This window comes from Delphinapterus leucas, chromosome 4 (assembly GCF_059928025.1).
Source record: "Delphinapterus leucas isolate spDelLeu-1000000601 "Yukka" chromosome 4, BTC_Dleu_Yukka2, whole genome shotgun sequence".
Lineage (NCBI taxonomy): Eukaryota > Metazoa > Chordata > Mammalia > Artiodactyla > Monodontidae > Delphinapterus > Delphinapterus leucas.
In genome coordinates this window covers 72042853-72067414 of record NC_143132.1, presented here as the reverse complement: position 1 = coordinate 72067414, position 24562 = coordinate 72042853, and the positions used below count along the sequence as shown (strand labels likewise).

The 24562-nt window shown below is 36.8% G+C and overlaps 1 protein-coding gene across 9 annotated transcripts in view; it reads left to right on the top strand.

Annotated features, from left to right (window-relative positions):
* The window catches only part of UBXN7 (UBX domain protein 7), a 61984-nt gene that overhangs the window by 26675 nt on the left and 10747 nt on the right, over nucleotides 1-24562 (top strand). For 8 of the 9 annotated variants that reach the window (XM_022568403.2, XM_089910019.1, XM_089910022.1 and 5 more), the window contains 5 exons: nucleotides 2376-2441; nucleotides 3676-3788; nucleotides 14311-14457; nucleotides 15803-15893; nucleotides 16548-16675. In XM_022568403.2, coding sequence (XP_022424111.1) covers nucleotides 2376-2441; nucleotides 3676-3788; nucleotides 14311-14457; nucleotides 15803-15893; nucleotides 16548-16675 — 545 coding nt within the window. The remainder of the gene's footprint in view (nucleotides 1-2375; nucleotides 2442-3675; nucleotides 3789-14310; nucleotides 14458-15802; nucleotides 15894-16547; nucleotides 16676-24562) is intronic. The other variant, XM_022568432.2, reaches the window with a different exon arrangement.

Sequence of the window (24562 nt, the reverse complement as noted above, 5' to 3'; positions counted from 1 at the left end):
TCCATGTTGCAGCCAACCTTTAAGAAATTACCACTGGTTGAGCTTTGGTGTAGTAGCAGGGGAGAATGTTCACAATTATCTTAAAACACTATTAAAATACTCTTCCCTTTTACAACTACATGTCTGTGTGAAATTGAATTTTAATTTTCTTCATATACACGAACTAAAGGAATAGCAGCAGATTGAATGCAGAAGCAGATCTAAAAATTCAGGTGTCTTCTCTTATACCAGTTATTAACAGAGATTTGTGAAAATGTGAAACAGTGCCGCTCTGCTCATTAAATTTTGTTCTCTGTTCCTCCCCTATTCTGACTATGAAGCTCCTTTTTGAATCTCTTTTAGCTCTTTGTAGCTTAGTCTCTTTGACCTCAGTGAGCAGCACTCCTATTATGTGGACAGTGGAGTGAGAGTACAGAGGACTGATGTTTACTTATAGCATATGGTTTGGAAGAGTGAGGAAACCACATATTGAAGAGGCAGGCAGGAGTAATAATGATCCTAGAGCTAGAGGTGTTGTGGCTTGAGGAGAGATTCTTGGTTAGACTTAGGATATATAAGGGGGAAACAAATGGGAGCAGGTGATGAGCCCAAGAAATAAAAGAGAGTGGTTGGAAAGCTAGCAATAAGAGGAGCTCGTATGAATCTCCAGGAGATCAAGTGTATAATAGAGAAAGGCTAAATTGGGGGGTGGGGTGGGGGCGGGGAGTGTGAGAGAGAGAGAGAGAGAGAGAGAGAGGAATGTAGAATATTGACTGGCCTGCCTTTGGCAGTTTAAATGTAGGAGAAAAGTACCTTTTATCTACTATGTACTACCTCCCCAATAATAATATGCTTTCTTAGGCAGCTGTTTTATGTCTTATCCTAAGATAACCTTACTTTCTTAATTGTTATGGTTAAGTAATATCTGGTAATGAGTTTTAAGAAAGCATTATTTGAGCAGTTAATATTATTGCTGCTAGAAACATGTACATTTAAGATAGGAACTCTTGATTAAAAATAGTTCCAAGATTGAAAAGAATAACATTTCTTGCTTCGTGTTTATAAAGGGAGGGAGGAAAAATAATGCAGTATTTAAATTTTATAAGTTTAAATAATAAAGTTTAAAATTTATATAATAATTTATTTAAATAAAACAATTTATATGTAAAATTCAGTTTAAATTTTGAAATTCAGTACAAAGCTAAAATATGGAAGTCTCTGATTTTTACCAAATTTCCTTTTCCTAGAGATAATATTGTGATTCTTTAATATAAATACTGATACACATATGTGCATAAATGATATACTGACCTGATAATGCTTTAAGCAAATGTGGGATTTTTTTAACATGTGGTTCTGCATTCTTTTGTTATTTTTTTGTTTTGTTTTTTACTCAGTAGTTCTTAGATTAAAAGAATTACCCTATATAATGGCAAACATAGGCTGTTGGGAAGATGCTTTGACATGGGATGGGAGACTTTTATAGTTTCTGTCTAATCATCATCTGTTAATGTGTAGCACTGATCTGGTTACATGCTGGCAGTGCTCGTGGGGCTTGCCATAAACCAACTGAACAACTGTTACCCATATTGAAAGAATCATTAAATTTCCTTATTTACTGTAATGTATATAAATGACCTGATAACTTTTTTTTTAATTGGAGTATAGTTGGTTTACAATGTTGTGTTAGTTTCAGGTGTACAGCAAAGTAATTCAGCTATACATATACATATATCTATTCTTTTTCAGATTCTTTTCCCATTTAAGACCTGGTAAAATTTTTATGTTTAAGAACATACAGGAAGATAATGTGTCGATGATTGCTTTTTCAGCTTTATCTGTACAATACTTAAGGACTGGGTAATAGACGCTATACAAGGGTATCAAAGGACGTTGGTTCTGTTCATTTTTCTGTTAACTGTAGGAAAAAATTTTCTTCCAAAATTACAGTTTTTTGGTGTTTATAATTCTGCATGTGTATCCACTTACTAAGAGGTAGTTCTTAAATATTATGGTTTAGAACTTACTCAAGTATTATACTAAAGGGTAGGCAGATCATTTAGGCTAACCTGAATTATGTATTTGCAGCATGTATGTAGCTTCATCGCCATGGGAAGTCATCCTCAAAATCTTTCTTCCTGTCTTTTTACACAAGTTTGGCCAAGTTTTTTAACTGGGCCTTAATTTTCTTTTTTGTAAAATATGATTGGGCTCAAGATGGTTAATTATATATGAATGCCTTGAAGGTTTTTAAAGTATTTTATATTTTGAAGGAGGGCACCATTATGAATCTGAGTGTCTTAAAATAAGAAATTGCTATAGATAAGGACATTTTTAGAATTGTTACAAAATTAATGTTTAACTTTTTGTATCAATTCTATTTTTCCCTCCTATAGCTCCTAAAAGACGACGGCCTGCACGTTCAATATTTGATGGTTTCCGGGATTTCCAAACTGAAACTAGTAAGTATCTGTGAACCAGTTTATCATCTCTTTTTCCCTCCCTCTCCCTCTCTCATTGTCTTTCTCCCCTGTCTCCTCTCCCACAGATTAAAACCACAAGGTGGAAAAGCACCCACACACTCCCCTTCAGGTCAAGATCCTAGTTTGTTTTATATAATTTTTTTTCTTAAGAAGATGATTAATATTAGGCCTAGTAACTTTGAGGATTCATCTTATTTAAAAACTAAATTATGAATTCAGTCTGTGATTGTTATTAACTCCCCCTTGAGCTGAATTGTTCCAGATTCTAACCTACTTGGTTATAGAAGAATAAGGCAGATGGATATAATGTGAGAAATATGGTAATTTACAAACTTAATCTGTTTCTGAATGAGCACTTAAATGCTGACTATAATAAAATAAAAAACCGATTTTCCTCAGGATCCTGATATATGTCAGTTAAAGGAATGACCACAATGAAAATGGTTATTATAGGGATTGGAAAATAGAAGAAGAAAAGGCCATACTACCCAAAGCAGCCACTATTAACATTGTGGCAACAGTTGTTTGGAATAGGTTTATATCTTTCTGTTGAATAAGAATGAGAGTCTTGGCCTTCTCCTTTTAGTGGACTTAATACTGATTTAGCAATGGAATCCTAGAGAAAAGACAGTTATGTTTAGAGAATATATGAGAAACTCTTGAACCATATTTGATTTTGTAATAATTTATAATGAGCTCATTGAAGCACAGTTAGGTCTTGTAACTTGAGAGTTGATGTGGAATCCAGACTGACTCAGGTCACCCAGGGAATCCTGTGCCCTTCCAGGAGAAGATGACAGCAGTAGTCATTCTCTCTCACTGCCATAATCTTTCAAGATTGGGAATGTAGCTAGAAACAACTAGAATGTAGCTAGATAAATTAGGATGAGTTTCAGAAATAGATAAATGAAGATGAAAGTTTTCTCCTGTGCTAAAGTTAGTTTTGAGTATGTGAAGGAAATATTTTGAATAAGTGACTCTTACATAATTTCCATTTTTATCCTTACCTTTGGATAGAGAGCACCAAGTCTTAAGACTCCCGCCCCACCTGGCTTTGTATTTTTTTTCAGAGTCAGCCTTAGATGTTTGCATTTGCATTTGAGGTCAAGCACATTGTTCGTTAGTTCTTGCAACTGATACATTTTTTTTTTAATGCAAGATTCATGACTTATTTTATGGCTAATTGAAACTTTCTCATCCTCCTGTGTTGCAGTTCGGCAAGAACAGGAATTAAGAAATGGAGGCGCAATAGATAAGAAACTAACTACCCTTGCAGATCTCTTCCGGCCACCCATTGATTTGATGCATAAAGGCAGCTTTGAAACAGTAAGTTGTTGGAGATTCTAAGCCTGAGCTATGAATCTTCTTGCATTTTTAGTGGCGTTTTTCTTTCTAAGAGCAAAAAAAAGTTTTCAGCATATAGAGAATTGGCGTCTTAGTAAGTATGAAATACCTAGAAGGTTACATTGATTTATATTTCTTAAAAGTTTATATATTTTTAATTACTACTTACTGCTGAGAATATTGTGTGTGTGTGTGTTTTGGCCATTTGTGAGTTGTTTGTAGGTATCTTTTACCCATATTTTTATGAGGATCCTAGTGTGTTTTAAAAGAATATCCCTATGGTTGCGGAGTATGTTCTCCCTTAGTTCTTGTTTTAATTTAGCTGAAGCCAAAGGAAAACTTTCCGGAGCAGGTTTATATGATTGTCTGCTAAATTATAAGCTTACTGAGGGCAGGGGAACCATGTTTCTTTTTATTTTGGTGATCCGTGGGACCCAGTCTCTAGCATTTAATAGGAACACGGTATTTGGTAAATGAATGCGTTTAGTTAGGATTTTAAATATTCTTCTGTTGAAGTGTTCAAACAACTTGCTTTTGTGTGTTGACTATCATGTTAACTCTCTTTTGAATCAGAAGAGCATTTCTGTAGATGTAAATCACTGAAATTTCAGGTAAGTCTTTTCTGTTAGGATAAAGTAGGCCAAACAATAACTGTAAAAATGACGTTAGTAGCTACATATTTAGAAGTGAATTTTGATTGTTTTTTAAAAAAAATTTTGTCCTTAGACATACTCTTAAACTAGCCTAAATGAAATATTTAGGTTAAGAAATTTAACTGTAAGCTTTTTCCTTCTGAATTCTTTAATTTTCTGAATTGTAAAACCTGAAAGTGTTTGGCCGCGTGTAACAAAATCCAGATGATGGAGATTTGATTAAATGTGTTTCTTTTTGTTGTGTAAATAAAGTTCAGGGAGTCTGGTATTCATTTATCAGCTCAAAGACGTCAGGTTAGATGTCTCCTCAGTTTTCTTCATCTTTCGTTCATGATCTTTAACATGGTAACTGCCTATCCTTTCTACTGTTCTGGTGATAATATAACCATTGACAGAATAGCACAATATGTAAGACAAAAAGGAACTGAGTTTGTTTTGATGTGCTTTCTATTTTCATTAGCTTCTGTGTTGCTCTGGGGCTTAACTAAATAACTCTGAGCTTGATTTAATTTTGTCACTTTGGGCTCATAAAAAGCAGTTACTGTGCTGCTTGTTATTAAGGGAAAATGTGAATCTTTTTTTTTTTTTTTTTGCGGTACACGGGCCTCTCACTCCTGTGGCCTCTCCCTTTGCGGAGCACAGGCTCCACGGCCATAGCTTATGGGCCCAGCCGCTCTGTGGCATGTGGGATCTTCCCGCACTGGGGCACGAACCCATGTCCCCCGCATTGGCAGGTGGACTCTCAACCACTGTGCCACCAGGGAAACCCGTGAATCTTTTTTGATACTGTCATCTGAAGTTTGATTCATTTTGTTAAGTTGTGTCACCTTTTTTCTTTGAATTTTGTGACCTATGTTGTTTTCAACAATCTTCATTTTTTTCACTGATAATACTCAACTTTATCATTTACAAGCCTTTAAATGATATAAACATTCCCAGAAAAACTAGGCATTTCATTATGACTAATGATATATCCATTAGTTTTATAGAAATTAGGGAAGTAATATACAAAATTAAGTTCACTGAAATTTAGAGAGGTGAATATTAAAAATTAAAGGAATAGTCTGGCTGCTCAGCCAGGACCCACAGGTTTGAATTAGATATAGATCTGAGCCACAGTTTTATAGGTGTAGAAACTAGACTTCCTTCTTTCTTTCTTTTTTTTTTTAAATTTAATTTAATTTATTTTATTTTTGGCTGCGTTGGGTCTTCCTTGCTGCAGGCAGGGGCTAATCTTTGTTGCGGTGCAGTGGCTTCTCTTGTGGAGCACTGCTCTAGGTGCATGGGCTTCAGTAGTTGTGGCACACGGGCTCAGTAGTTGTGGCTCACAGGCTGTAGAGCGCAGGCTCAGTAGTTGTGGCGCATGGGCTTAGTTGCTCCACGGCATGTGGGATCTTCCCAGACCAGGGCTCAAACCCATGTCCCCTGCATTGGCAGGTGGATTCTTAACCACTGTGCCACCAGGGAAGCTCATAGACTTTATTATTTCTTAATGTAACTAGAGGTAGACCATGTTCAAGGGTTCTGGCTCATGCTAACCAGATGAGAGATTGATTAGTTCACTTGTTCATTCAGTAAATATTTAGTGAGGCCTCCTGTTGCAAGGCCTTGTTCTAGGGGATGGGGATTATGTGTATTGGGATAAAGATTTAACTATGTGTGAGAGAGACCAGGAATAAAACAAACATTAACTTAAACAAGATAGAAGTCCATGCTGTTAGGATGGTTCTGCTCTATGAAGTTATTAGGAATGCAGTTTTTTCTGTCCTATTCTGCAAGGTCTTGCTTGCCCTTGTCTACATGATTCAAGGTGGCTTACTACCATGTTTGCTTTTCAGTTAGCATGAAGGAAGGGAGTGACCGAGAAGGGTACACCTTTTCCCTTTAAAGGCACAACCTAGAGGTAATACACATCACTTCTCACATTCCATTGACCAGAATTGTAACAGGGAAGAGCCAAATCTGACTACATGTTGAATCTGTTGCTTTTACTTTAACCGTTGCTTTCTGCTGCTTTTGCTCACTAAAAGGATACTGTCTATATATAATGGCCTGCCTCAGGGAACCCTGCCCCTCTGTCTGAAAGCTAAACCAAAGTGCCTTTGTTCAGGGAAGCATCCTAACCCTGTCCACCTGTGGATGGCTGCAAGAAAGAAGAAATTAACACATCCCCTCCCCAAGGCTGGCCATTCCAGGGGATATTTGCAAAAATTAACGGCCTTTTTACTTTACTTCCTCATCTCCTCCCCCATTCTGTTCTATAAAAGAAACTGGCATCCAAACCACGATAAGGTGGTTCTTTTGAGACACTAGTCTGCCATCCTCATGGTCCACCGGCTTTCTAAATAAAGTCCCTTGCCTCAACACCTCATCTCTGGGTTTATTGGCCTGTCGTGCGGCAGGCAGAGCGAGCTTGGACTTGGTAACAGAACTTAGCAATGTGGCCACACCTACTTGCAGAGGACACTAGGAAATCAAGATGCTTAGCTGAAAATTGGAGATTCTATTTTTTTTTTTTTTTTGCGGTACACGGGCCTCTCACTGCTGTGGCCTCTCCCGTTGCGGAGCACAGGCTCTGGACCCGCAGGCTCAGCAGCCATGGCTCACAGGCTCAGCCGCTCCACGGCATGTGGGATCCTCCTGGACCGGGGCATGAACCCGTGTCCCCTGCATCGGCAGGCGGACTCTCAGCCACTGCACCACCAGGAAAGCCCTCTATTTTTTTTTTTTAATTTTTAAATTTTATTTATTTTTTTATACAGCAGGTTCTTACTACTCATCAGTTTTGTACACATCAGTGTATACACGTCAATCCCAATCGCCCAATGCATCACACAACCACCACCACCCCCGCACCGCTTTCCCTGCTTTGTGTCCATATGTTTGTTCTCTACATCTGTGTCTCATTTTCTGCCCTGAAAACTGGTTCATCTGTACCATTTTTCTAGGTTCCACATATATGCGTTAATATACGATATTTGTTTTTCTCTTTCTGACTTACTTCACTCTGTATGACAGTCTCTAGATCCATCCACATCTCAACAGATGACCCAGTTTTGTTCCTTTTTATGGCTGAGTAATATTCCATTGTATATATGTACCACATCTTTTTTATCCATTCGTCTGTCAATGGGCATTTAGGTTGCTTCCATGACCTGGCTATTGTAAATAGTGCTGCAATGAACATTGGGGTGCATGTGTCTTTTTGAATTGTGGTTTTCTCTGGGTATATGCCCAGTAGTGGGATTGCTGGATCATATGGTAATTCTATTTTTAGTTTTTTAAGGAACCTCCATACTGTTCTCTATAGTGGCTGTATCAATTTACATTCCCACCAACAGTGCAAGAGGGTTCCCTTTTCTCCACACCCTCTCCAGCATTTGTTTTTTGTAGATTTTCCAATGATGCCCATTCTAACTGGTGTGAGGTGATACCTCATTGTAATTTTGATTTGCATTTCTCTGAATTTGCATTTCTCAACAATTAGTGATGTTGAGCAGCTTTTCATGTGCTTCTTGGCCGTCTGTCTGTCTTCTTTGGAGAAATGTGTATTTAGATCTTCTGCCCATTTTTGGATTGGCTTGTTTGTTTTTTTAATATTGAGCTGCATGAGCTGTTTATATATTTCGGAGATTAATCCTTTGTCCGTTGATTTGTTTGCAAATATTTTCTCCCATTCTGAGGGTTGTCTTTTCGGCTTGCTTACAGTTTCCTTTGCTGTGCAAAAGCTTTCACGTTTCATTAGGTCCCATTTGTTTATTTTTGCTTTTATTTCCATTACTCTAGGAGGTGGATGAAAAAAGATCTTGCTGTGATTTATGTCAAAGAGTGTTCTTCCTATGTTTTCCTCTAAGAGTTTTATAGTGTCCGGTCTTACATTTATGTCTCTAATCCATTTTGAGTTTATTTTTGTGTATGGTGTTAGGGAGTGTTCTAATTTCATTCTTTTACATGTAGCTGTCCAGTTCTCCTAGCACCACTTATTGAAGAGACTGTCTTTTCTCCATTGTATATCCTTGCCTCCTTTGTCATAGATTAGTTGACCATAGGTGCGTGGGTTTATCTCTGGGCTTTCTATTTTGTTCCATTGATCTGTATTTCTGTTTTTGTGCCGTACCATATTGTCTTGATTACTGTAGCTTTATAGTATAGTCTGAAGTCAGGGAGTCTGATTCCTCCAGCTCCGTTTTTTTCCCTCAAGACTGCTTTGGTTATTTGGGTTCTTTTCTGTCTCCATACAAATTTTAAGAGTTTTTGTTCTAGTTCTGTAAAAAATGCCATTGGTAATTTGATAGGGATTGCATTGAATCTGTAGATTGCTTTGGGTAGTATAGTCATTTTCACAATATTGATTCTTTCAATCCAAGAACATGGTATATCTCTCCATCTGTTTGTATCATGTTTAATTTCTTTCATCATTGTCTGATAGTTTTCTGCATACAGTTCTTTTGTCTCCCTAGGTAGATTTATTCCTAGGTATTCTTTTTGTTGCAATGGTAAATGGGAGTGTTTCCTTAATTTCTCTTTCAGATTTTTCATCGTTACTGTGTAGGAATGCAAGAGATTTTTGTGCATTAATTTTGTATCCTGCAATTTTACCAAATTCATTGATTAGATCTAGTAGTTTTCTGGTGGCATCTTTAGGATTCTCTACGTATAGTATCATGTCATCTGCAAACAGTGACAGTTTTACTTCTTCTTTTCCAATTTGTATTCCTTTTATTTCTTTTTCTTTGGAGATTCTATTAAGGAGTAGGGAAAAATAGATATTTGTTACCTATAAGCAGTTTCTGCCACAGGGAGGTTGTGGTAAACAAATTATACAAAGTCCTTTGCCATCAAAAAATTTATAATCTAGAGGGAGAAACAGACTACCAGCAAATAAAAAGCAATACCTATATAACATATTTAGTGTATATATATGTATATATTTTTGTATGTATGTGTTTGACACAGAGAAATTTCAGGTTACAGTAGTTGCTGGGAGAAAGAATAAAATAGAATAAGGGAAGGACAAAGAGAGGACTATTCTGTTTGGGGACATTAAGGTGCATGTGCTCCTATAGGCAAATGAAAAAAGCAAGGTTGATTTCATTGGTTTCACACACTTTTATAATTGTGATGAGAGAGGACTGATTCAGATAGGAAGATGAGGATATATTTCTGAAAGAATGAGATTTGAGTAGAAACCTGAAAGAAGTGAGGGAATGTAAACCATAGAAGGGTATCAGGGAAGAGCAGAAAAACAGTTAAGTGTATAGGCACTGGTGTTGGAAAGAGCTTGGGCAAATTTCTGGTACAGCCAAGGAAACCAGTGTAGCTGGAGCTGAGTGAGCATGGGACTTAGGACGAATAATCTGACCCGGGCAAGGGAACATTTCTTAGGTTTTCTTCTTTCCCATTAGCATGTAAGTTCCATGAACACAGGAATTTTGTTTTATTTATTGTTGTATATTCACAGTGCATAGAGGGGTGTCTGGCACACAGTTGCCCCTCATTAAATCTTTGTTAAATGATTGAGTGGTATAACCTAGAGTATATTGTACAGAAAGAATCAGAACAATTTCCATAATATTCCTTATTTTCATAAGAAATACATGTTTATTTGTTAAAATTGCCATTCAGGGCTTCCCTCGTGGTGCCGTGGTTAGGAATCCGCCTGCCAGTGCAGGGGATGCAGGTTCAAGCCCTGGTCCAGGAAGATCCCACATGCTGCGGTACAACTAAGCCCATGCTCCACAACTACTGAGCCTGCACTCTAGAGCCTGCAAGCCACAACTACTGAAGCCTGTGTGCCTAGAGCTTGTGCTCCGCAACAAGAGAAGCCACCTTAATGAGAAGGCTGCGCACCACAACGAAGAGTAGCCCCCACTTGCCGCAACTAGAGAAAGCCCACATGCAGCAACAAAGAGGAAATGCAGCCAAAAATAAAATAAGTTTATAAAATATAAAAATAAAATATAAAAATTGCCATTCAATTGCACATGCACCTAGTCCTACTAAGAGTACTTTGTTAACTTCAAAAGTACTTGCTATAAATGCAAGTAAAAACATTTTAGTTAAAATATAAAGAACTGATTCAGAAACAAAATACATAAGATGAAGTTTTTCTAAATAAACTTTATACATAGCTTATATTTTTATTCAAATTAGGCAAAATTATAGAAAAAAACAGCAAGGAAAAATAATAGTAGTTTCCATTTACATAAGAAAGTATTGTGCATATTTTAATATATTTCCTTTTTGACTTTATGCATATATATTTATTCAAGCAAATTATCTTTTCCTCTGTATCCTCTTTTCATACTTTCCTGATCTGTTTGGGACTGGGAGAGCTGTTACTCTCTCACTGTTCTCCCATTATCACAGATAGACCCTGTCACATACCTCTCTATTTGGTATAGCCACACTTGCTCTTGGGTTTCTCTATAATGGCTTTTGAATATTGATTCAGAACAACCTAATGAATTCCAAGAGGAAAGGTTCATCATTTGTCCCATGGCCCACTCTCACCTCTCGTCCTTGACTCATATAACTAGTATACTTAGTGAGATTATATAAGATTCTCTTATGTTCCCTCCAGACATTGCTGCTTTACATGAAATTTGTGTCTTTTTTGGGGCCCTTCTTTCTAGAAGTAATTTCTTTTTTTTTTAATTTAATTGAAGAATAGTTGATTTATAATGTGTTAATTTCTGCTGCACAGCAAAGTGATTCAGTTACACATATTTATACATTCTTTTTCATATTCTTTTCTATTATGGTTTATCACAGGATATTAAATATAGTTCCCTGTGCTATACAGTAGGACCTTATTGTTTATCCATTCTATATATAATAGTTTGCATCTGTTAATCCCAAACTCCCAGTCCATCCCTCCCTCACCCGCTCTCCCCCTTGGCAACCACAAGTCTGTTCTCTATGTCTGTGAGCCTGTTCCTGTTTCCTAAATTAGGTTATTTGTGTGATATTTTAGATTCCACATATAAGTAGTATCATACGGTATTTGTCTTTCTGTATCAGACTTACTTCACTTAGTATGATAATCTCTAGTTGCATCCATGTTGCTGTAAATGGCATTATTTTGTTCTTTTTTATGGCTGAGTAGTATTCCATTGTATATATGTACCACATCTTCTTTATCCATTCACCTGTTGATGGACATTTAGCTTGTTTCCATGTCTTGGCTATTGTGAATAGTGCTGCTATGAACATACGGGTTCATATATCTTTTTGAATTATAGTTTTATTGGGATATATGCCTGGGAGTGGGATTGCTGGATCATATGGTAGCTCTATTTTTAGTTTTTTTTTTTTTTTTGCGGTACTTGGGCCTCTCACCATTGTGGCCTCTTCCGTTGTGGAGCACAGGCTCCGGACCAGGGCACGAACCCACGTCCCCTGCATCAGCAGGTGGACTCTCAACCACTGCGCCACCAGGGAAGCCCTATTTTTAGTGTTTTAAGGAACCTACATACTGTCTTCCATAGTGGCTGCACCAGTTTACCTTCCTACCAACAGTGTAGGAGAGTTCCCTTTTCTCCACAGCCTCTCCAGATTTGTAGATTTTTTAATGTGGCCATTTTGACTGGTGTGAGGTGGTACCTCATTGTAGTTTTGATTTATATTAGAAGTACTTTCTTAACAACATCTTCCAGTTTCTTTTGCTTGTATAAGGTTTCTCCCAATGTAAACTTCATGAAGTCAGGGGTTTTTTGTTTTGGCAACTGCTATAAATCCAGCATCTATAACTGTACCTGAAACATGATAGATCCTCAAATATTTGTCAAATGAATGAATCTGAATGAATGAAAGTGTGAATGTGGATAAATGAATTTTTAAAAACAATAACAAATGACTCTCCATTGTTTTTGAATTCTGGACTTTTATTATTTTTCAGTGTTATACTTTTTTAAAAAAAAATTTATTTATTTATTTGGCTGCACCGGGTCTTAGTTGCGGCATGTGGGATCATTGTGGCGGCATGCGGGATCTTTAGTTGCGGCTTGCAGGATCTTTAGTTGCGACATGTGGGATCTAGTTCCCTGACCAGGGATCGAACCTGGGCCCCCTGCATTGAGAGTGTGGAGTCTTAGCCATGGGACCACCAGGGAAGTTCGTTATACTTTTTTTTGGTCAGTGTTGTAGTTGAGGCAGACTTAATAAATTTACTTTATTATAGGGATTATGTACTCTTCAATCTGTCTCTCTAGAGTGTGTTTTTTTTCTTCATTCTCAAATACTTTTTCTTCAGTTAAAGCAATATAATTACTCATTTATCTCCCATTTATCAAATCTATGTGCTTACTATAGGCAAGGAATTAACTGGAATACTATTACTTTCTAGAAGCAGAGAGTTATTTTATTAAATTTGTATACTTAAAAATAAGCTTTTGACCAGTTAATTGTAGCTTTCTGGCTCAATATAGGACCATTTCCTTTTAGAACTTGGGTTTTCACCTGTGGAATCAGTAATGAATATTATAAAATTATTTTCTCTGGCGGATTTGTACAGAAAAATGGGATAACAATTTTTGTAAGACTGTGTAAACTTTGTTATAAAACAAAAGATATCCTTAGTCTTATATTCTCCAGTACCTCGAAAATGATGTATGTTCTTCAATTGTTGTTAACCTGAGTTAATTGATTCTTAAGATTTTCCCATGTCAAACTGATTTGGAAAAAAATATTGTTCCAGGAAAAAATTATTCAAAACTATAGCTTTCATTTCATTGTTTCTGTGCAAAGGTTTGAGGTAGCATTTGTTCATTTGCTTTTCTGCCATTCTTTTCCAGTTCAGCAATATTTCTTAGGTCATTATGGTGATGAGGAAATGTGAGGCAAAAAAGAAAGTGCACACTCACGCACTCGTGATTGATAATTGTGCTATAAATTGGGGAGTCTTTTGGAGATTATTCTGAAACATTCTTTGATCTGTAATCTCAATTTTGAAGTACACTCCTAAGAAAACAACCCTGAGAGAAAAAATCCTCAGCAGCTTTTACTGAAAGATTTAGAGTGATTCTATGAAATACCACATGCCTAATAATCGAGATGAATATATTTGGAAATGTTTATAGAAAATGATGTTGAAGAAAATAAAGCAACATAAACTAATATGCACATACTAGTTACAACTATTAGAAAGGAGAGATATATTTGTGGATAGGGGTTGACAGCACAATAGAATTATGTGACTTGTTGCCCTTGTTTGTGGAATCTTTTTCAGGTAAAGATGTTTACATGTACAATAAAAATCCAGCTACTATAACAAATAACAGTGAATAAAAGGAAAACAGTTCATTTAAATTTGAGAAATGCTTGCAAATGGACAGTATAACTATATACATATAAGCAAAATAATGTAACTAATTTTTTTTTAATTTTAAATTTTATTTATTTTATTTTTGGCCGCTTTGGGTCTTCGTTGCTGCGCGCGGGCTTTCTCTAGTTGCGGCGAGCGGGGGCTACTCTTTGTTGCAGTGCGTGGGCTTCTCATTGCAGTGGCTTCTCTTGCTGTGGAGCACGGGCTCTAGGTGTGCAGGCTTCAGTAGTTTTGGCACATGGGCTCAGTAGTTGTGGCTCGCGGGCTTAGTTGCTTCGCGGCACATGGGATCTTCCCGGACCAGGGCATGAACCCGTGTCCCCTGTGTTGGCAGGTGGATTCTTAACCACTGAACCACCAGGGAAGCCTGTAATTAATGTTTAGACACTGAAAGCTATAGATGCCATACTTGGGGAAAAAAAACTTAGTATTTATATGGAAAAAGGACAGCTTCTGAATTCTGAAACATACCAGTTACCAAGTAGAAAATCTTTCTTACAATTGTTATGTAACTTTACTCTTACAGGCCAAAGAGTGTGGCCAGATGCAGAATAAGTGGCTGATGATAAACATTCAGAATGTACAAGACTTTGCATGCCAGTGCCTCAACCGTGACGTATGGAGCAATGAAGCTGTGAAGAATATTATCCGAGAACATTTCATTTTCTGGCAGGTGGGGAGAGTTCATTAAAAATTTTGTAGTGTTTTACTTTGGTACATGGGATGTCGGGGAAGAGGAATTGGGTTATAAACTGGAAAAAAATCATAACTGAGTTAAATTTTGACATATGAAGAAGTAAAACCACCCATAATGGCTGAAATAGTAAGGATAAGTGAAAGGGCAGCAATGAAGGGAAGGAGGAAAAAAGGAACCAAGCCGTGTAAACCGTATAGTATTCATATCTCAGAAGAGTTTGAACGTCTTGATAGAGTGTGCAGCTGTACTGTTCAATAGAAATGTAATGTGATTCAAAATTTTCTAGTAGCCATATTTAAAAGGGTCAAAAGAAACAGGCGATTGATTTTAATATATTTTAAAAATCAATATCTCTAATATAAAACTAATATTAAAATATTGATGTGTTTTGATTCTTTTTTTTTTGGTGTTAAGCCTTTAGGATCTGGTATGTATTTTACACTTACAGTACAGCTGTTAGGACTAGTCACATTTCAAATGCTTTAGTAGCACATGTTCTAGTGGCTACTATAATTGATAGTGGGAACTGTAGAAGATCTTGAAGTAATCAAAAAACATTTGACTAAGACGTGGATTTTAGCTTGAGTTTGATAGCCTTTAATTGTATGTCCTTAAACTTGTCACTTAGTGTTACTGGCTCTGGTTTCTTTTTATATAAATTACCAAGCTAAGGGTAGATGATTGTGCTCCAATTGTTTATATTATGAAAAATTATAGGGAATTCCCTGGCGGTCCAGTGGTTAGGACTCTGTGCTTCCACAGGGGGCATGGGTTTGATCCCTGGTCAGGGAACTAAGATTCTGTATGCTGTGTGACACAGCCAAAAACATTTTTTTTTATAAAATCAATACTTCTGAATGAACTTAATCTTTTCCCCACTGTAAGACATGCTATTAATGTTAGTAATTTGCCTGTTCATGTTTTACAGGCCCCTAAATTCAGTAAATTTTTTTCTGAATGGTAACCTTTTATTCAGCGACTGTTGATTGAGCATCTCTTTGCCTAGCAGTATGCTATGCACTTGAACTTATAATCTTAATATATTGTGATTTATTAAGATATATGTTGTTGAGAGTCAGGAATGAAATAGGTAGACAGATAACTTGAAAAGGAAGAGCAATACCTCTTTGAACTGGGAAATGAGGAAGAATGGATTGCTATATTTATGTAAGTTTCACAAGTGACTGAGGGCAGGAAGTGGAGGGAGTTCACACTAGGTGACCTTCATTTTCTCTTTAATTGCTGTTGGTATATAACAAGGATATAGCTAGTACTTTTCTAAGAGGCTGATTTTTTTTTTTTAATATCAATGATTTAACAGGTTTATCATGACAGTGAGGAAGGTCAGAGATACATACAGTTTTATAAGCTAGGGGATTTCCCCTATGTTTCCATCTTGGATCCACGGACAGGTAAGGGTTATTTCAGCTTATGGTCTTTAACCTATTATTTAACTTTCAGTTACCTAAATAATCTTTAGTATTTGACTGGGTCCAGTTTCAAAATTGTTTGTAGTAATTTAGTTGAAGGTTCTTGTTCATGCCCTTTAGAATTATTTAAACATCTATTGATGTGTGTATTTAGGGAATATGTTTCCAACAACTTTGGGAGATGGTAGTATTTTATATTTGTGCAGTTCTGTTCTTTCAAAGAATAACTGTTTATCTTCCTTATGATTTGTAAGGAATCCCCTTAGGTCACTAAAATGTTAAGATTGTTCAGGTACTGGTTGTAATCCCACCAAAGAAGCAGAGGGTAGAGCTGGGTTTATTATTAATTGATTGAGTTTTATATAAGTATTGCTTTCTCTGAATCTCTTCTTCCTAAATGGCAATAAATGATATCAGTAGATAAAGTAGTTCCTCCATCATGATGGCTGGGAATCTCTTAGGTTGGTTATAATTAATGTATCCCCTAGGTTATGAAGACACTATGTAACTTAAGCTGGTGTTGGGTGGGGATATGTTCCCAGTAAATTTTAATTATGTATATGCTGAAAGAAATACTTAGTGAGAATTCAGAAAGAGTGTTGATTTTATTTCTATATCCTGGTTTTTAATCTTTAGGTCAGAAGCTAGTAGAGTGGCACCAGTTAGACGTATCTTCTTTCTTGGATCAAGTAACAGGATTTCTGGGTGAACACGGGCAACTGGATGGACTTTCTAGCAGTCCCCCCAAAAAATGTGCCCGTTCAGTAAGTATGACTAAAAAGTGGCGATGGGCAGTTAACTGTCACTGTGTAGAAGTGTCTTGTGTGAAATGTTTCAGGTAAAGATGGTAAAGATAATGTAAGTGGTGGACAGTTACAATTTGTGGCTGCACAACATCTTACATTTTGATAGTTTCCTACGTAAGGGTTCTCTCTTCTCAATGAAATTACAGGATTCATACTTCCCATCTCCTAGGATCAGGCATGTGACCTAAGACCTGGATTTAGAAGTAAACAATATGAATATGTAGCAGTGAGCAGGAAGACTGACCAGCAAGCCTGGTAACAGAAAAACCCACTTCTTCAGGGGCAGCAATGCTTGGACTTTTGGAATCCAGGTCTGAGCAGCAGCGGAAATGGTATTTTTGCTAGAACAACTCTCATGGTGTAATTGGGCATTATTGCTGGTTACATACCTTTAGGACCTGGGTCTCAGGCCCACCCAAAGATTATTTCTATATTTGATTTCTATAATATGCTATTACTAGGCAGACCTATTTGATAATTGATAGCAAGATTAGTTGCAAGTAGGAGACCTTCAAAGATGTGGGAATCTCACATTGGTTGTAGCAACTGTTTGGGTTTGATGGCAGTGAGGATAAAATTAGTTACAGAGGATGTGACTTTAGCAGTCCAATATCATGCAGTGATGAAACAGTTCCTTAAGTTATTACCTAGAATAAAGTGCCCACTTAAGGAGAGGCTATGGGTGCTTGCCAAGGATTTGTATAGAATTCTTTTTTCCCCCTCCATTACTCAGAAATTTTACTTAAGTAGAATTCTTTCTTAAGGTATTAAAAAACCCAGGAAGTTTCTGTGATTTCCCTAAGAGAGTTTTCTCATCTTTTACAGTCATAGGCTGATACTGTCAAAAACCAGAGCCTGAGCTTGTGAGTTGATGAATTACAACATACATTGAGTTTAAAATCTCACTAGATCTCTTATAAAAGTTAAGGGACTTAGTAGGGAAAAGAGTGGGACCATAAAATTGGACAGTGACATAGGGCTGATTTGGGTGACTAGTACCTCAGACCCCACTTCTGAACTAAATTCTCTGAATGTTACAAATTTTGATCAACTATGTGCAAGAGGCACAGCAACAAATAATGGCTTAAACAAGGAAGACATCTTTTCTCAGCAAGAAGTTCAGAGGCAAGCAGTCTAGGACTTGACTCATGTGGATGTCATCAAAGAGCCAGGTTCCTCCCCATTTTTTCCCCCCTCCATCCTTAGTATTGGCTTGTGTCCTCGTGGTCACAGTACAAATGCTGTGCTCCCGTATTCCAGCATGGACATGGAGGGAAGGGGGTGGCGTCTCTGTTACAAAGGTAAAACAGCCACAGATAAGAGTTCTGCTTGTTTTAGCTGGACACATTTTCTTGTACACAGTTGAGGTTCTTTTAATAAGGAAGCAAAGAAGACTGGGTGTAAAATAGGAAACTAACAGAGTCCATCATAATGTCATTCTTTAAAATCAGCCTTCATGATACACAGTGTTATTATCTGTAGTCAGTCCAAGCCATTGCATGTCACGTGAGCACATCTGTTTGCTTTCTTGTGAGTGCTATTTAAGTTTATTTTGAAAAATTTCATAGCTTTGTTGAAGTATAATTAATGTCTAGTAACTGAGTATATTTAAAATTTGCAGTTTGACAAGTTTAGATATGAGCATCTTTTCATGTGCTTTTTTACCTTCTGTCTCTTTTGGTAAAGAGCCTATTCAGATCTCAGGCTCATTTTTCTCTTACTGGGTTGTATATCTCTTTGTGGGGGGGTGGGGCCCGTGCTGTGCAGCATGTGGAATCTTAGTTCCCTGACCAGGAATGAAACCCGTGACCTTTGCAGTGGAAGTGCGGAGTCTTAACCACTGGACCGCCAGGGAAGGCCCCTGGGTTGTATATCTTTTAATTGAGTTGTAAGGACTTAAGATATAAGTCCTTTGTTGGATATATGGTTTGCAGATATTTTTTTTCAGTTTGTTGCTTGCTTATTCATTTCACGATGGTGTTTTTGAAGAGCAAATTTTAAAATGTTGATTAAATCCAATTTATCAACTTTCTTTTTTATTTTAACGTTTTTATTGGAGTATAATTGCTTTACAATGGTGTGTTAGTTTCTGCTTTATAACAAACTGAATCAGTTATACATATATCCCCATATCTCTTCCCTCTTGCGTCTCCCTCCCACCCTCCTTATCCCACCCTTCTATCTGGTCACAAAGCAACGAGCTGATCTCCCTGTGCTATGCGACTGCTTCCCACTAGCTATCTGTTTTACATTTGGTAGTGTTTATATGTCCATATATAACCTACCACTCTCTCACTTTGTCCCAGCTTACCCTTCCCCTACCCCGTGTCCTCAAGTCCATTCTCTAGTAGGTCTGCGTCTTTATTCCCATCTTTCCCTGGGTTCTTCATGACCAGTTCTTTTTTTTTTTTTTAGATTCCATATATATGTGTTAGCATACGGTATTTGTTTTTCTCTTTCTGAATTACTTCACTCTGTATGACAGACTCTAGGTCCATCCACCTCACTACAAATAATTTTGTTTCTTTTTATGGCTGAGTAATATTCCATTTTATATATGTGCCACATCTTCTTTATCCATTCATCTGTCAGTGGACACTTAGGTTGCTTCCATGTCCTGGCTATTGTAAATAGAGCTGCAGTGAACATTGTGGTACATGACTCTTTTTGAATTATGGTTTTCTCAGAGTATATGCCCAGTAGTGCAATTGCTGGGTCATATGGTAATTCTATTTTTAGTTTTTTAAGGAACCTCCATACTGTTCTCCATAGTGGCTGTATCAGTTTACATTCCCACCAACAGTGTATGAGGGTTCCCTTTTCTCCACACCCTCTCCAGCATTTATTGTTTGTAGATTTTTTGATGATGGCCATTCTGACGGGTGTGAGATGATATCGCATTGTAGTTTTGATTTGCATTTCTCTAATGATTAATGATGTTGAGCATTCTTTCATGTGTTTGTTGGCAATCTGTGTATCTTCTTTGGAGAAATGTCTGTTTAGGTCTTCTGCCCATTTTTGGATTGGGTTTGTTGTTTTTTTGATATTGAGCTGCTTGTAAAGTTTGGAAATTAATCCTTTGTCAGTTGCTTCATTTGCAAATATTTTCTCCCATTCTGAGGGTTGTCATTTCATCTTGTTTATGGTTTCCTTTGCTGTGTAAAAGCTTTCAAGTTTCATTAGGTCCCATTTGTTTATTTTTGTTTTTATTTCCATTTCTCTAGGATGTGGGTCAAAAAGGATCTTGCTGTGATTTATGTCATAGAGTGTTCTGCCTGTGTTTTCCTCTAAGAGTTTGATAGTGTCTGGCCTTACATTTAGGTCTTTAATCCATTTTGAGTTTATTTTTGTGTATGGTGTTAGGAAGTGTTCTAATTTCATTCTTTTGCATGTAGCTGTCCAGTTTTCCCAGCACCACTTATTGAAGAGGCTGTCTTTTCTCCACTGTATATTCTTGCCTCCTTTATCAAAGATAGGGTGACCATATATGCATGGGTTTATCTCTGGGCTTTCTACCCTGTTCCATTGATCTATATTTCTGTTTTTGACCCACTACCATACTGTCTTGATTACTGTAGCTTTGTAGTATAGTCTGAAGTCAGGGAGCCTGATTCCTCCAGCTCCGTTTTTCTTTCTCAAGATCGCTTTGGCTATTCCGGGTCATTTGTGTTTCCATACAAATTGTGAAATATTTTGTTCTAGTTCTGTGAACAATGCCAGTGGTAGTTTGATAGGGATTGTATTGAATCTGTAGATTGCTTTGGGTAGTATAGTCATTTTCTTTTTCTTTTTTTTAACGTGGTACAAACTTTTTTTTAATTTAAGTTATTTTTTTATACAGCAGGTCCTTATTAGTCATCAGTTTTATACACATCAGTGTATACATGTCAATCCCAATTGCCCAATCCATCACACGACCACCCCCGCCGCTTTCCACCCTTGGTGTCCATATGTTTGTTCTCTACATCTATGTCTCAATTTATGCCCTGCAAACAGGTTCATCTGTACCATTTTTCTAGGTTCCACATATATGTGTTAATATACGATATTTGTTTTTCTCTTTCTGACTTACTTCACTCTGTATGACAGTCTCTAGATCCATCCACGTCTCTACAGGTGACTCAATTTCGTTCCTTTTTATGGCTGAGTAATATTATGTTGTATATGTGTACCACATTTTCTTTATCCATTCATCTGTCAGTGGGCATTTAGGTTGCTTCCATTAACTGGCTATTGTAAATGGTGCTGCAATGAACATTGAGATGCATGTGTCTTTTTGAATTATGGTTTTCTCTGGGTATATGCCCAGTAGTGGGATTGCTGGATCATATGGTAATTCTATTTTTAGTTTTTTAAGGAACCTCCATACTGTTCTCCATAGTGGCTGTATCAATTTACATTCCCACCAACAGTGCAAGAGGGTTCCCTTTTCTCCACACCCTCTCCAGCATTTGTTGTTTGTAGATTTTCCCATGATGCCCGTTCTAACTGGTATGAGATGATACCTCATTGTAGTTTTGATTTGCATTTCTGTAATAATTAGTGATGTTGAGCAGCTTTTCATTTGCTTCTTGGCCATCTGTATGTCTTCTTTGGAGAAATGTCTATTTAGGTCTTCTGCCCATTTTTGGATTGGCTTGTTTGTTTTTTTAATATTGAGCTGCCTGAGCTGTTTATATATTTTGGAGATTAATCCTTTGTCCGTTGATTTGTTTGCAAATATTTTCTCCCATTCTGAGGGTTGTCTTTTCGGCTTGCTTACAGTTTCCTTTGCTGTGCAAAAGCTTTCACGTTTCATTAGGTCCCATTTGTTTATTTTTGCTTTTATTTCCATTACTCTAGGAGGTGGGAAAAAAGATCTTGCTGTGATTTATGTCAAAGAGTGTTCTTCCTATGTTTTCCTCTAAGAGTTTTATAGTGTCTGGTCTTACATTTATGTCTCTAATCCATTTTGAGTTTATTTTTGTGTATGGTGTTAGGGAGTGTTCTAATTTCATTCTTTTACATGTAGCTGTCCAGTTCTCCTAGCACCACTTATTGAAGAGACTGTCTTTTCTCCATTGTATATCCTTGCCTCCTTTGTCATAGATTAGTTGACCATAGGTGCTTGGGTTTATCTCTGGGCTTTCTATTTTGTTTCATTGATCTGTGTTTCTGTTTTTGTGCCAGTGCCAGTGTCTTGATTACTGTAGCTTTGTAGTATAGTCTGAAGTCAGGAAGTCTGATTCCTCCAGCTCTGTTTTTTTCCCTCAAGACTGCTTTGGCTCTTCGGGGTCTTTTGTGTCTTCATACACATTTTAAGATTTTTTGTTCCAGTTCCGTAAAAAATGCCATTGGTAATTTGATAGGGATTGCATTGAATCTGTAGATTACTTTGGGTAGTATAGTCATTTTCACATGATTGATTCTTCCAATCCAAGAACATTGTATGTCTCTCCATCTATTGGTATCATGTTTAATTTCTTTCATCATTGTCTTATAGTTTTCTGCCTACAGGTCTTTTGTCTCCTTAAGTAGGTTTATTCCTAGGTCTTTGATTCTTTTTGTTGCAATGGTAAATGGGAGTGTTTCCTTAATTTCTCTTTCAGATATTTCATCATTAGTATATAGGAATGCAAGAGAGTTCTGTGCATTAATTTTGTATCCTGCAGCTTTACCAAATTCATTGTTTAGCTGTAGTAGTTTTCTGGTGGCATCTTTAAGATTCTATAAGTATAGTATCATGTCATCTGCAAACAGTGACAGCTTTACTTCTTCTTTTCCGATTTGGATTCCTTTTATTTCTTTTTCTTCTCTGATTGCCGTGGCTAGAACTTCCAAAACTATGTTGAATAACAATGGTGAGAGTGGACATCCTTGTCTTGTTCCTGATCTTAGAGGAAATGCTTTCAGTTTTTCACCATTGAGAATGATGTTTGCCTGGGTTTGTCATATATTGCCTTTATTATGTTGAGGTAGGTTCCCTGTATGCCCACTTTCTTGAGAGTTTTTATCATAAATGGGTGTTGAATTGTGTCAAAAGCTTTTTCTGCATCTATTGAGATGATCATATGGTTTTTATTCTTCAGTTTGTTAATAGGGTGTATCACATTGATTGATTTACATATATTGAAGAAACCTTGCATCCCTGGGATAAATCCCACTTGATCATGGTGTATGATCCTTGTAATGTGTTGTTGGATTCTATTTGCTAGTATTTTGTTGAGGATTTTTGCATCTATATTCATGAGTGATATTGGTCTGTAATTTTCTTTTTTTGTAGTATGTTTGTCTGGTTTTGGTATCAGGGTGATGGTCACCTCATCGAATGAGTTTGGGAGTGTTCCTGCCTCCACAGTTTTTTGTAAGAGTTTGAGAAGGATGGGTGTTAGCTCTTCTCTAAATGTTTGATAGAATTCACCTGTGAAGCCATCCAGTCCTGGACTTTTGTTTGTTGGAAGATTTTTAATCACCGTTTCAATTTCATTACTTGTGATTGGTCTGTTCATATTTTCTCTTTCTTCCTGGTTCAGTCTTGGAAGGTTATACCTTTCTAACAATTTGTCCATTTCTTCCAGGTTGCCCATTTTATTGGCATAGAGTTGCTTGTAGTAGTCTCTTAGGATACTTTGTATTTCTGCAGTGTCTGTTGTAACTTCTCGTTTTTAATTTCTAATTTTATTGATTTGAGTCTTCTCTTGCTTTTTCTTGATGAGTCTGGGTAATGGTTTATCAATTTTGTTTATCTTCTCAAAGAACCAGCTTTTAGTTTTATTGATGTTTGCTATTGTTTTCTTGTTTTCTATTTCATTTATTTCTGCTGTGATCTTCATGATTTCTTTCCTTCCACTAACGTTGGGTTTTGTTTGTTCTTCTTTCTCTAGTTCTTTTAGGTGTTAGGTTAGATTTTTTATTTGAGATTTTTCTTGTTTCTTGAAGTAGGCTTATATAGCTATAAACTTCCCTCTTAGAACTGCTTTTGCTGCATCCCATATGTTTTGGATTGTTGTGTTTTCATTGTCAGTTGTCTCTAGGTATTTTTTGATTTCCTCTTTGATTTCTTCAGTGATCTCTTAGTTATTTAGTACCGTATTGTTTAGCCTCCATGTGTTGCTGTTTTTTACGTTTTTTTCCCTGTAATTGATTTCTAATCTCATAGCGTCGTGGTCACAAAAGATGCTTGATATGATTTCAATTATCTTAAATTTACTGTGGCTTGGTTTGTGACCCAAGATGTGATCTATCCTGGAGAATGTTCCGTGCGCACTTGAGAAGAAAGTATAATCTGCTGTTTTTGGATGGAATGTCCTATAAATATCAATTAAGTCCATCTTGTTTAATGTATCATTTAAAGCTTGTGTTTCCTTATTTATTTTCATTTTGGATGATCTGTCCACTGGTGAAAGTGGGGTTTTGAGGCACCCTGCTGTGATTGTGTTACTGTCGATTTCCCCTTTTATGGCTGTTAGTATTTGCCTTATGTATTGAGGTGCTCCTGTGTTGGGTTCATAAATATTTACAATTGTTATATCTTCTTGGATTGATCCCTTGATCACTGTGTAGTATCCTTCTTTGTCTCTTGGAATAGTCTTTGATTTAAAGTCTGTTTTGTCTGATATGAGAATTACTACTCCAGCTTCCTTTTGATTTCCATTTGCATGGAATATCTTTTTCCATCCCCTCACTTTCAGTCTGTATGTGTCCCTAGGTCTGAAATGGGTCTTTTGTAGACAGCATATATAAGGGTCTTGTTTTTGTATCCATTCAGCCAGTCTATGTCTTTTGGTTGGAGCATTTAATCCATTACATTTAAGGTAATTATCGATATGTATATTCCTATTACCATTTTTCTATTTGTTTGTGTTT